Source organism: Drosophila pseudoobscura, chromosome X (genome assembly GCF_009870125.1).
Source record: "Drosophila pseudoobscura strain MV-25-SWS-2005 chromosome X, UCI_Dpse_MV25, whole genome shotgun sequence".
Classification (NCBI taxonomy): domain Eukaryota; kingdom Metazoa; phylum Arthropoda; class Insecta; order Diptera; family Drosophilidae; genus Drosophila; species Drosophila pseudoobscura.
Genome location: NC_046683.1, coordinates 4,171,920 through 4,186,201, shown reverse-complemented (window position 1 = coordinate 4,186,201; position 14,282 = coordinate 4,171,920). Strand labels below are relative to the sequence as shown.

The window sequence follows — 14,282 nt, the reverse complement described above, 5'->3', positions numbered from 1 at the left end:
CTTATGGAATCAGAATGCCAAGATCCAAGTGGGATCAATAAGGGTTGCTCTATCAGTTGGCACTGGAGGGTGTACCCTCCTTCTACATCTTCGAACACATGTTCTAAGCCACTATCGGATGGAGTGCTATCTTTGGAGCACATGTTCATTTGCTAGGTCTGAGATATGTACATGATATCTGATTCATTCGGATTACAGATGCCTGTGATCAGTCCCATCCTTCGTTGGGTTCTTGTGACGAGACCCTGGGACCTGCTGCAGTAATCCCTAGATGGTTCGCTGTGGCATGTTCTTGATCTGTTTTTGTTTTTGTCTTTCGCACACAGCTGGCGGCATGCATCAAAATTTGCCATCATTTCTCTAGCTGTCTTCTGTCTTCTGTCCACTGGCCACTGCCCTTGTTGTTCCTCTCGAAGATCTCGATGAGTACACGATTAGATGTTTTAGATGTTTACTGTCTGTGTATGTCCCGTTTCGTTTCGTTTCGCTTCGCTTCGTTTCTTTCTGTTTTGTGTTTCGTTTCTGTTTCTGTTTCGTTCTGTTTCTGTTGCTGTTGCTGTTTTCTTCTGGTTATGCTTCTGTTTCTGTTTCGGTTTCTGTTCCGTTTTGGTATTGTGTTTTTATTTTGTATATTTTTTTGCGTGTCTGTTTTTATAAATGTGTTGTGTGTGGCCAACGCCGCCGCCGCCCCCATTTGTATTACTTTGATTACTTTCTTGGCTGCAGAGTCAAATAAATCATTGAGTTCTGCCACACTGCCACGCTGCCACACTGTCACGCTGCCACACTGCTACACGCCACTTTGTGGCGTTCAAAAATAATACATACGAGTATGTATGCCCCCAGGGGGCATTCGAACCGACCATAATATATATCATATGTCGGCCATTATGTATTATAATAATAATAATAATAATTATCATAAATATTTTGTGTGTGTTTTTCTCATGAATGAAGAATGAAGGCGACCAAAACAGAAAAGTATCTCCCACAAAAAACCAAAACAAAATCTGCCCCAAAAACAAAAAATAGCGAGAAACATTTTGTCAAAAAAGTAATTTCTTGGCAGAATAGAACACAAAAGCCGCACGAAATAAACCAAAACAAAATCCCGTATTCGTATCTGTATCTAAATATGTTTGAATCTGTATCTGTATTGGTTTCGAGTGGGCCGTGAAACGTCGCCTCGTCCGTGGAGCATCGCCAGCAATTGCAAATTGTGATAAAAGCAGAGAAAACACTCGCCGAAATATGGGTCATCCTCGATAGATAGAAATCTCTGGCCTCTCTGGCTCTCGATTCAGAGTCCGATTCCGATTCCGATCCACTTGTGCTCTGGCCCGTTACTTTGGCGGTGGAGTAGAGTGGAGCACTAGAGCTGGAATAACGGCAGCCCCATGGAAGATCAACGGCAGATCTAAAGTGCAAAGAGGAGAGAGAGAGGGGAGAAAATACATATAAGAAAATAATCCCAGTAGGAAGAAAGAAGCCGTTTCGGCAGTGTCGATTAATCGATTGATTTCCTATCGATCCTAAAAAAGAATCGTGTCCTTTGGGATGCGCAACACCCACGTTTCCAGTAGGAAGGCCAGAGAACTACTCTGATCCGAATTCTGGGGAATTCTCTTGTGAAGATTTCGCTTGTGCCGGGCAGAAAATTTCTATGCCTCTCGATCTAGATATTCATCAGAGATTCCACAGCCATGGGAGATGATTATTAAATTGCATTCAGCACTTGGCCGCTTGGCCGCTTGTCCGCTCCGCTTGCAATTAAATTAAGTTGGAAAAATGAAAATACACATAAATATATTGAGAATGATTTGTTTTGACAAGTGTCTCAAGAATTCAGTGCTTACGATACTTGGAGGAGGAGTGTTGTCTTGTGGCATTCGAGTATTCTTCAGGTTCGGCTCTTGAGGTTTTCTTTTGGGCTGTCAGAAAAGTGTCAGAATCATAGAATTGTGACAGCAAGCACGCGGGACTCATTCCCATATCCCTCCAATTTAATTTCTGAACAGAAACAAAACAAAATAAATACAAAAAGAATTAGAGATGGAAATTTCGTGCGGGGAAATTAGTTGATTTGTGTTTGGTATTTGAGTAAACAGCGGATTCCATAATGTTTTCAATTAATAACAATTGCCGAATGCCAGCCATGGTCTCTCGGAACGATGTGTGCTTGGAGATCTATGACGCAGATCTGACCCGATCCGATCTGATCTTCATTTGTATATTTGTTTTCCAAACTATAATTATGGATTTTTCACTAATTAGCTGATGGGCTTTCCACTTGGATTGAGTGATTTATTGGATTGAGAAGCAGGGAAGAATAGGTTCTGGACTCGATGGATTGTTAATGAAGAAAGAGCGGAAATACCTTGGGCTTATTTATGGGCGGGTGGAGAACCTTCTTCCGTTTATAGATAACATACGGCTATGATAACGAATCCCATCGCCATGTGCCACCGCCACTCGATGTCGTCATCGGAAGTGATTTATTTATCGAACGACCCGATCCGACCCAATCCGACCCGACCCTACCACCTACGACCTAGACCAAAGCATGGTCGATCCCCCTTCCCTTTCATTTCGGTCTTTTTTGCCCATTCAGGCATAAAATAAAACTAATTGTACCCGCAATAAACGTCACCAGATCACGCTCCATCGCCGGCGATCTACGAGTGTGCACATATGTGCTCTGCTCTGCCCACTACGGATATTGGTGGTAGTACTTCTCGTATTCGCGAAACCCCAATCCCCGAATAAAGAGCACGTCCCATGGGCAGGGGCTGGGTCTTCTTCCTGTATGACTCTGTGAGTCTTACATCAATCTAATGTACGTTTCACGGCATACGGAATACCGAATGCCACACAAAGTTCTAGATGCTTGTGCACGTAATTGGAATGCGAATTACTTAATTTTCTATGGATTTTCCATACACATCTTTTTTTTTTTGTGTGTTTCGTTCTGTTTGATGCCCCGAAAAGCACAGACAATTATACAAGGCATTGAGGCCGCGTTAACATTTCCGGCTACACAGCACAGCACTCTGTCTACTACGATTACAATCCGTCTGTTATCCCTCCGTTGCTCCCTCTGAGAGTTTCGTTTTTGGACTCTGAAAATAGAACACGTGTTTCCTTAGGCTCGCGCGATGAACTTCAAACCCCACAACACTCGAAGGGGGGAAAAGCAAACAAGTATTTCAGTTCGTTAGCACCCCGAGGTAACCCCACAAACAGAAGGCATTAAACTCATTATGGAAACTTGTTTTAGTGGTGTGTTGTTGGGGATTGCGGATTGGGGATTGGGGATTGCGAATGCGAATGGGAAATGCTCGAGCGACGTATGTGCACGGGCACGGGCACGGGCACGGGTACGGCTGTCCACCACACAGCAGTCGGCAAAAATTTCCAACGAGATTTTGTACGTTTTCGGAAACTCCATCTGCCACATGTGTCCCACTCCTCTGTGTGTGTGTGCGTGTATCTGTATCTGTGGCAGACACGCATGCGCCGAAGCGCGCTGTCATCGTCGGGGTCTGTTGCCATGCGCAAAGGCAGATGCCAGAGCATACCCTTTTTGCATTTTGTTTCCTTTGAAATTTCGGCACACATGTGGCTTTCGAGGGGCACTGCTGCATGGTGCGCCACATGTATCTTCTGGCTTAAGAAGCTTATGAAATACGATCCTCGGAGCAGGAGAGGGCAGATGGCGATCGATCAAAGTGTATCTCGGGGTTCGTTCTTCTTCCACCCTAATGATCCGCTTCACTGGGGCCGCCTGCTCCACTCTTTCGTGCGAGTCTTCTTTCGAACGCTCTTTATGGCGCGGTAATTCGTGCCGTGCCGGGCCTCATTTCCTTTTTGCTCCCTTTGCTCGTTCTCTCTCTTTTTTGTTCCCCTTTTAGCGGCTTTGTCGCGTTTCTGCTTTGTGAGAGCTTCTTCATTGGAATTCATTCAACTTTGGCGCTCTGGTATTTTTGTAGTTGTTTTTGTTTCGATCCGTTTCGTGCCGTTTCTGTTGCTAACTTATGAATGATCCCAAAGATCCGATCCCCAATGATCACAATCATCACGCTGATGATGATGATGATGATGATGCAGTTGATGAGTTCTGTGGCCACAAATAGAATCACGCGCGCCTTTCATTTCCGTTGCAATTTTTGGCACCCTTTATGGGAAAGTCATTCCTCTCTCCGCCCGCTCTCGCCCTCTGCCATCGCAAGACGGGGGGGGCACACGTGCCTCCCTGCACAAAGTTTTCAATGAACTTTCAAATACGGGAACGACTGGTTCTGGAACTCGCTGAGGAATAATCCAAGCCATTTCAATTCCAATTCCATTCATTAACGGTTCAATTCCATTCCAATTCCAATTCTGGATGGACCTAGAGATTCAAAGCCCGGCAGCATCGCCTCTCCATTCCACAATATTCCATTCCGATTCCAATTTCAATTCCATGCAGGCGCCGTCTTTTGCGAATTCTCGCCATTCAATGCACGACGGCGCCTCTCCATCTGCTCGTAAATCACACGCCCCAAAGGCCCCCACATAGCCGATCTAGAGTGGGCGTGTCATATCATTTGAATACTAATATATTTCGCATTTGCCAAAAAGGAATACTACAACAATTTCAAAGTGAAAACAACAAATTACACTCCACGCGAAATTCCAAAGAGTTCTCTTCGCGGCCCGGGCGGCGGTGGGGCGGCCTGACGAGGGGCAGGGTTAGGGGCAGGGGTACGCACATGGACCCGGCGCGCTAGGCACGAACTGGTACCTGTTTTTCGTGGCTTTTATTTGTTTTATTTTGTCTTTAATTTATTATTTTGTTGTTGTTGTTGTTGTTTTTTTCTGCCACTCGTTTTCGTGCTCCCAAAACGAGAAATTGTCAAAATTCCCCAAAAGATCTCCATTCACAGCCACAGCCACAGCCATTCGGTGGTTTTCCATTGAAAGCCGTGAAAATTCGAGTACATCGAACTGCCCTCCATGGAAATTCGTGCATCGACGAAAACGTTTTAGGGGAAACCCCCTTGCGTTTTTCGCTATACTCGTAAAAACATACCAATATCTGTACGATTTCTTGGAAGCAGCATGGGTCATACGGCCGTTTTCGTATTATCAAGACGTTATCGGGAAGGTTTCAAGGTAATGCTGCCTCTCAAAGCTAACTAAATGTTATGGGATTTGTGGAAATTCGGGGAAAATGGAATATCAACAGCATCTGAAGTTCAGGGTAAAGACTTTTGGTGGGGTTTGTCTAAGATATGGCCATAATCCAGAGTAGAACATCGCCTCTAGAAGGTATTATCATATCTTATCTAAATAGGAAGCCAATGGGTGTGGTGGGGGGGCTGGTGTGGACTGCTGGGGGCACGTGGTCATAGCCTGCCCTAGGCTCTACGGCGAAAAAGATAGCAACCAAATTCGAGTTCGAAAACAAATTCGCCGTATTCCATTTATCAGAGAATCGAGTCGATGATGATGATGATGATTCACTGTGTCGTCATCATCGGCATGGCGTCGTAGTAGTAGTCGTAAACGTGAATTGGTATGACTCTGGGTTTTTTTCATTTTACTGGGTCTTGGCTGTTGGTTGTTTTCTTCCCGCGTTTCGTTTAGTTCGTTTTCAAATGCAAGTGCAGGCGGTTTGTGGATCAGAGGCTCTCCTGCTTACTGGATAAAAAGAAATAACATAGTATCTACTGTCATATCAGTGTCGCGTTTTCCTGCACAATGCACGCCCTCAGTTTCGCTGAATTGTTGAAGTCTAAGTTGCAAGACTACTGTAGGTCGAACCGAAACCAAAACAAAAGAATCCTTGAGTAATACAACATTTCTTTCGCTTTTCTTTCAGATGAGAAGATGCAACAGCAGTGTAACCCAAATCATAACAATAACAACAACAACAATTCCAATAATGGCCACACCACTGGCAATGCTGGTGGCAACAATTACAACAACGGATACAACAACAACAACAACAACAGCGGCGGCGGCAAACGCTGCCCTGGAAAGTATTCCAATAATAATTGCAACAACGGCAACATGTCTGGATACAACAACACTAATAACAACAAAAATGGTTCCCGCAAGAATCGCTACAACAACAACAACAACCAGAATCAGAATCAGAATCAGAATCATACCCAAAAACAGCGTCACTTCTATGGCAGTTCGCAAAAGCGAATCGATGGAGCAGGCGACGAGTTGGGTACCACTGGGAATGTGGAATCGCAGCCCCAATCCTGGCGCAATTACGGCGGACACCATCTGGTGAATTCTTCATGCATCGAAGGTGAGTGATTGTTGCAAAATACCGAAAATAGCGAGTACTTTTTGGAAGGATTGAAACAAAAGATGGGCACAAATAGGGGAACACCCTTGTTGGCTTTCGACATACATATTCCCACAAATTCCCAGGGCAGGGCGGAATATTGTAGTTGTAGATTTCAATACTTTTCCGTATCTTCTGTGGAGAAGGCATTCCTTCGAGCGGAGAGCTCTACGGTTCTGTTTATGGAAGTCACTCCCACACTTGATTCTCAGTTGAACTGTTGGCCAGAGAAACCCAGACATAAACACAGACACTGAAGAAGCTGATTCACTTCCATTTCCATGCCGATTACGAGTCGGCTTTTTGTTTTGCTTTTGGTTCATAAAATTCCAAGCAAATCGAGCGACCGGCATCTAAAAAATGAATCACACATACAAAAACAAAACCAAAAACAAAAACAACGTCAACGTCATCGATGGGAACGGGTATCGTATCGTCACTTGCTTCGCTAGTTGTACTTTATGCCAGATTTGGACGTGGCTCTGATTGTATGTTGTTGCATCTTTGGGTCAGAGGCAGGGGCAGAGCCAGTTGATGATGGGGGGAGGGGGAGGGGGAGGACTGGACGTTAATTAGGAAAATGCGTTTGATTGGAATGGCCTCCTTCCCACGAGACGCTCTGATGGCCGACCGACAGCCGCACACACACACACACACACACAGAGAAATAAGTACTACGAGTACAGTCTCGTCGGGGGAATTATAGTGAGAGGTGATCCAGTAGATTGTCGAATGCGTACTCGTTTATTTGGGTCGTCTATCCATCCATCCACCTATCTATCTATCTATACTTGCTATCCCCTGGGGAGGGTAAACCTCAGTATTCAATTGACTCTTGACCACAGCAGAGACACGGAGATACCGTTGGCCTACAGAGAGAGGGAGAGAGAGTGGCTTTTCTATTTATACACTGTCTCGTTACCCGATCTACAGAATACACAGAAATTGCAAAGGTTCTTCTGCTCATAAATAGGAAAATTGCAGGAAATCTTCGCTTAAGCCTAATGAACCTCAGATCGAAACGAGGCGCGCTCAAGATAGCAACATCACAGATGGGGGCTGGGGGGTTCTCGAATCTGACGGAACGTGTGTCTGTCGGGGGGAGGGGATAGTATTCTCTCGTAAAAATACAACTAATTTCACTGGGAGACCCGGCCCCTTCGCCGCCTGCTTTCGCTTTCGTTCGAAATTCCTCCCATTAAAAATCAATTCAAAATTCGGGCGAAAAAAGATTCAAACAACAAATAAAACAACAATAAAACGGAATTAAATAAACAAACAAAAGCGATTGGGCACAAGAAAAGAAAGGTAGAACAAGTCGTAAAAAGTAAAGAAAAAAAAAAACAAAAACGAAACCCAAAACATTTAAATGGAACTCAAATAATCAAAATAATCTATAATCTGTTCAGTTTCATAATTTCATAATTTATGCGGAAACATAAATATCATTCCTCTAATTTGCATTTCAACATAGGTGATTATCTGTGTGTGTTGTTTTTTTTGCACCTGATGTATAGGTGGTTATCCATATTAAATCGTTTTGAGATGAAGAATCAATGAAAAATCGCTTGCCATTCACTCAGCGCCAGGCATAGATGCCTAGAACGTATAACCATAGATCATACTCCTTTGTTTATCCATTCCTATCGATTGTTATCGATAACTAGATAACATTCCCTCTACTTTTGAAGCAATCTGCCGCCATAACGGCCCAAAATCCCTCTCCCTTCTATAGTCATCGATGGCTTTCGATAATTATTCTCCGATAAGCCATCTCCTCTCCATATCTATAACTATCGACTGTTATCGATAACTAATCAAGCGAAAATCGTTAGATAAGGTTAAGCTGAATATTTTCCAGCTTTACTACACTTTTTACATGTTTTTTTTTTGGGCACAAAGCGTGGAAAAAACTTTCCAGAATTGTTATCGTGCATATGCCCTATATGCCTGCCTACATATGTATGTAAATATAGAGTAGATGTACATGTATATGTTTTATATATGTATATTTATTGTATTATTGTCAGGGCGTGACGATGGGGCGGGTAGAAAGCTAAGTCGCAATACACCTCTGCGTCGACTTTCGGAGGAGCAGCAGCTGATTAGCGCTTCTGCTTGTATTCTGTATCTGTGTGAGTGTTGGGTCTTAGATTCGATTCGATTCGATTCGATTTTATTTGCCAGTGTATCAGGTGTATTATTGGTTATTATTGGTGTACACTCTCTGGTACGTGCTCGTATAGTGCGGCAATCAGACGTCGGGGGTTCGATTGGGTTGGGTTCGTGTATTCTGGTCAAACGATGAACTACTGATAGTCGCAGATACCGGCAGGCAGCAGCACGACAAAGAATCGAGAGAACCGAGAGAACCGAGAGAGTCGAGAGAATCGGGAGAATCGAGCACTTACATAACTGATCGTTTTGTCATTGATTAGCACTTGGCCGGAACCGAAACCGAAACCGAAACGGAGACCCAGCTCCTCCCAAGTATCGATCTGATCAGGAAACAAAAAATACTGAAAGTTGCACAACTTTTTGGGATGGAAATTTGCACTCGAGCGTTAAATAATTAGAGCTACTCGTACTCGTACGTACGTACGTACGTACGTACGTATCTTTGGCTTTGACAGCGGGGATTGGTTGATGGGAATCGTTAATCATCTCTGGGCACTTGAAACGTAAACGTAACCTCGAGCTTCACTTCCCCAAAGATCAGAGCCAGCAGACAGACAGGCAGACATCAGGTAGCACTACCTATTCAGAGGGAGATGTAATAAAGCCGTCTTATATGACCCACAAAGAGCCATTAGATAATTGTGTTGGCCAAGTAATGAACGAAATGAACGCCTCCGAGTGGCGGAAAAATGTCTGTCTGTGGCACAGGCATGTGTCTGTGGCATTCGATAAATGCAACCGCCAGACGCATTTTTCACGCCCCGTTGAATTTCTCACACTCGAGTCGGCTTTAAGGCTCTCCATCGCCATCTGTGCAGATACATTGTGGCCGTATTCAATGTTCAATGCCTCCATCCTTCCCCCCAATGGAGGGGAGGGTGGGGTGTACTCGTAATTGGAATCCAAAGGAAACTTGAACTCATTTACGGTGGTGCCAACTAACGGTGGTGCCACAAGCCACATGCCACATGCCACACGCACTCCATTGATCGTAGCAATCGTCACCAGAGCAAACAGAGCAAACGTACAGTGCGTTTCACGGATGTAAGAGCTGTGACCTCAATCACTATTTGCCATTTGGTACCTTTCTCCGTCTCCGTAGTTTTCCTCGATAAATAATCGACAAGTGACCCGATTCTCGGTAATGTTCATTCAATTATTGATTCCAAAAAAAGAATATCGATTATCGATATTTTCAATTCGATAACTAATCTTTGGAGACCTTTAAATGTTCCATATTCATTCTAAATAGCATTCCATTGATATATGCTCGATTTCCTCCGATAAAAAATCGATTGATGTAACTTTAATCGATAAGTGACCCGATTATTTGGATGTGTGTCAATATTTTTCGCCAAATGATTGTACGACAGCTAACCTCCTTAATGATCATTACATTAATAGGATTTGTATCGATTATCAATGTTTTTAATTCGATAACTGCTCGTTGGAGATCTTTAAATGTGCCACAGCAATATGTTTGGTTTCCTTCGATTAATCGAACCTTACAACTGATGGCATATCCAACGCTATTGAATACTTTTGAAACGCACTGTGGACACATATTTCACATTCCTGCTCGCATTATTAACCCATTAAAAAGTGCTGCTGCCACAGACACAGACACATACGAATATGTAACAACAATAGTAAAAAAAAAGATTGCTCACACGTCAGTTATTGCTATTGTGATAGCGGCCCTTAATCATCAGCTTTAGCCTTAGCTTCAGCTTCAGCTTCATGCTCATCATTATCATCAGCGTTCGCATTTCTTTAAAATACATAGCTCTTTGGAATAGCTTCCCGACTCCGTCACCGACTCCGACCCCGGCACCGACTCCGACCCCGGCACCGACTCCGACTCTCTGTCTCGACATCGCAGCCGCCGGCAATAGTCAAGGTTAACATGTTTGCCATTTAAGCAACGGGCGTTTACCCAATGTCTGCGATCTCTGCGTTGAGATGAGACCAAAGATCGCGTGTGATCTCGCTACCTACTACTCGTACAACGGTCACCGTCACCGTCACAGTGACAATCGTCAGTTTTCTACCCGATCTTCAGCGATCAATGATCAATGATCAGTGATCAGATTAAGTTTGAGATATACACAGGAAAGTGCCTCAGTTTGAGGGATTCTAAGATCAACTTGTGTATCCTTTGCTTTTCCATTTTCCCATGGTCTTTATCTCAACCTTGACCTTTCATTACCTGTATTTATGGCACTTTAATTGTAAGATAAATATTGGTATGGTAACATACGAGTGTTTTTCGGAATTAGAGCCCCAATAATAGCACAAAGTGCCATAAAGATTAATCAAATCTTCGGCTATTTCGTACGTCAAAATACTGTGATAAAAATTGAAGAATGATAAGGATATTTAAGGACCTTAGGCCAATTCCAGACAGTTACAAAACCATATAGTATATATGTATATATATATATGCAAATCTGTTGGATATCTGTTGGATTTTGTTAAAAGTTTTTCTTTTATGGCTCGTTATTATATCTGTTTTTGTGTTCGCTGGCTGGCTGTGACCTCAATGCAAAAAGAGACCCCTACTATATATACATATGTATGTTGTGTATATATTATACAGACGGATAGTATATATTTGATTAATAAAACTCATATTAGTTTACATTAAAAGCAAGCCATAGTCGGACCATAGCCAGGGGCTGCCATATCTGCATATATCTATGGCTATGGCTATGGCTATGGCTATGGGCACATGGATCGAGGGGTAGCATACACGTTGTGTGTGTTGGGGGATCGGAATGGGGGATGTGTGCTGTGCTGTGTTGTGTTGTGACATACGTGAGCGTGTTATGTTCGCTCACAATTAACTATCGCGATGGATGTTTTACGAGTATTATCGTTATTGTTATTTCTTTATTTTCTCTCAAAGCCAGCTTTTTTGGCCGAGAGCCTCATTAAAAATGCACAAGACCACAATTGCGAGTCGAGTGGACTCGTCGTACTTCGTAATTGCTGTGTGGCTGTGTGGCGCGGCTTTTGGGGGTTTCGTGGGTCTTGTGTCTTGGCAGGAAGCGCCGCATAAACCCGCGAAGGTCAACTCAAAGCCGAATAAAAAATCCACTGGCACTGCCACTGCCACTGCCCCCCAGGGATGCTTTTCGATTGGAGCGATAGGATCGGTAGCCGCCTGCAATATGGGTCACCCTGTGACGTATGCCTTGTCGGAGGCGGCGGCGTATTAGGTAATCGATAAACAAATGAAATTGCGTCACTGCCAGGCGAATTCATTACCGAATAGAAAATGATAAAACTAATGCATAAATATAGACTTATCTTGACAGTTGACTGCCTGCGCGATAACTAATTAAATATATCAATATATCAATGCGTATTCCAGAAAATTCCCCTCCTGGAATCTGCGTGTCCGTTACTCTCTCGCCCATGGGAAGGGGAAGGGGAAGCGGCAGGGGCAGGGGCCCAGTTCATCTGCTACCACCGAAAATGTTGTGATTTGATTCGATTTTGTTTTATAATTTTGTGTCGGGATTGCCTCGTTTTGTGTGGATTGTAGCTTGGAGCTGATTAGATGTTAGACTTTCGACGATCCACTTCCACTTGACGACGACAACGACGACGACGACTCACAGACGCGTGCGTACAGGTGTGTGGGGGGGGAGACAATCACGACAGTTCCTCGAGCACTAGTCCGTAGCCGTTGGTAACTGGAGGAGGGACGAACTGGTCGACTGGCCATCTTATCGGTGCCCGGTAACCAAATTTCTTTTGGGCTGTCTAGACCCCGGACCCCCAAAACGCATGAGACGATCAACGAATGGATTGGGAATTAAAGCAATCCTTTTCACAACTGATACACGAGTATTTCCATGAAGCATCTCTCGTACCATTAAAGCCACTCAAACACTGGTCGCATCACGAGTCTCGGGCGAGGGTACGGGTACATTGTTGTGCCAGCATGTGTGCTCAAAGATTATCATTTAAGCTGCTGACATGCGTTTGTCCCGCTTATTTGCCTAAGCAATCTTATCAGTGGACGTATGTGTTTTTTAAGTGGTTTTTGGCCAGGTTAAGATCTGCCGCATGTGGAGAGATTACTCATGCGAAAGGAATATCCCCAACGACGATAGTGGGATAAAACTAGCACTAGAACTGGAATAATGATCGCCTCCCCTCTGGGGGTTGGGGCATACCTTTTCGCATGCTTCATCGTGTTTATGTTTTAATCAGATGTTCATACATATGTATGTACATACTTGATATTTATGTACATATTTGATATTTCAAGGCTGTTTGGAGAGTTTGGCGCGTGCGTTAAGCCGATGCGCACTCAAAGGCAGGCATCGGCGATAAAGCGATGGTATAGGGCCCCAACGCTCCACCACTCCGCCATCACCATAAAAGTGTCAAATTTTGCTGAAGCTTTCGGAAGCTCTCGGCGGCAGCTAATTGTTGGCTTGTGGGCCAGATGGCCGGACCATTCGGGCCTGGCCGAACCTCTTTGGGGGTTGTTGGCCACGCCCTATCTAATCGGCAGCCACGCACACAGCACTCCAAATACATACGTGATGAACATACACATGTACTCGCATGTAAACCATATATCGATACGATATCATTTCTCCCAGAAGCAAACGATGACGATGACGAAGACGATGATTGGATGAGATTCTGTGTGCAGGTCACGTCTAGGTGCTTAGCGTGCTCCGGGGCAGCGTCCTTCGGGTCGGCCGAAGTCAACAAACCCACCTCGTCGCCATATGATTTATCTATGCGCGTATTGAAAGTCAATTGGTGCCTCCCTCGCGTCCACACATCTATTCATCTACCTTGGGTAGTATTTGCTCTGCGGCCAGAACTTCCCGTCTCTGGAAAGATGAGGCAAGCTCGCGTATACATAGATATTAAGGAAATGCACGCTCGCGAACGGGCACTTTTCAGGCTTTTCTCTCTGTAGTTTGTACAAGGAAGCTTAGAGGCTTGGCGGCTAATGAGTGCAGGAAATGCGTTCGTCGCAAGTGCAATGCAAACCGATAGATAAGAAAGTTTTGGGGGACGTTTGAGACGTCACAAGACCCGCCGACTGTCCGAGTGACGGAGTGACAGCTTGACAGACGACACCTGATGACAGATTGCTGTATTTGACAGATCTGCGCAATCGAAAGTCGTTACCCGTGAATGGGAAATGTCCAATAATCGGATAAGTGGTACAATCTGATCATTATTGAGCATTTGGCTTATGCAGGTGTATCTAAACAATAACAATCGATAAGTATCGATTTATTTTATGGTATTTTGGCATTTCGATTACAAATCTTTGTAGGATATATCCCTTGGCATCATTCATCTCAGCCCCAACCCCTTTCGTAGCCGAACCCCACCTCTCCACCTCCCCCCACAACAGCAGCAGCAGCACCCACTTATCTCTCTGACAACAGGTCAAGCCAGCTTCCCAGCCAGGTTCTACGCGTGTGCCCAGCCCCCCAAAAAAATGTGTTTCCGTCGCTTGGCAACAGCACTCCACCCCACAATAGCACCAGCCCCAGGCCTGCTCAATAAAACCACCTGACCCCACCCCATCCACCCCCCCACCCCCCTAGGCTACCCAACAGGCGACCAAGCGACAGCCGACCAGCAGCTTTTATTTGGCTTAATGGAAATGATGGAATGATGATGAGCTAAACGCGGAAGCCGACGACACAGCGTCTCGCATACACGTCGTGGAACGTAGAACGTAGAAAGAACTCTTAATAGGCGATAGAGAGTG

General features: G+C 44.5%; 1 protein-coding gene and 1 long non-coding RNA gene across 9 annotated transcripts in view; one reads left to right on the top strand and one right to left on the bottom strand.

Annotated features, from left to right (window-relative positions):
* prage (RNA exonuclease prage) overlaps positions 1-14,282 on the top strand; it is a 34,851-nt gene that overhangs the window by 16,445 nt on the left and 4,124 nt on the right. For 7 of the 8 annotated variants that reach the window (XM_033383253.1, XM_033383254.1, XM_033383247.1 and 4 more), the window contains exon 2: positions 5,864-6,304. In XM_033383253.1, coding sequence (XP_033239144.1) covers positions 5,864-6,304 — 441 coding nt within the window. Of the gene's footprint in view, positions 1-5,686; positions 5,795-5,863; positions 6,305-14,282 lie in introns of those variants that run through there. The other variant, XM_033383252.1, reaches the window with a different exon arrangement.
* On the bottom strand, positions 1,043-2,379 carry LOC117184662 (uncharacterized). The gene is made up of 2 exons (XR_004470076.1): positions 1,857-2,379; positions 1,043-1,763 (listed from the first exon to the last, which is right to left on the bottom strand). It is a non-coding gene; the product is annotated as an uncharacterized lncRNA (long non-coding RNA).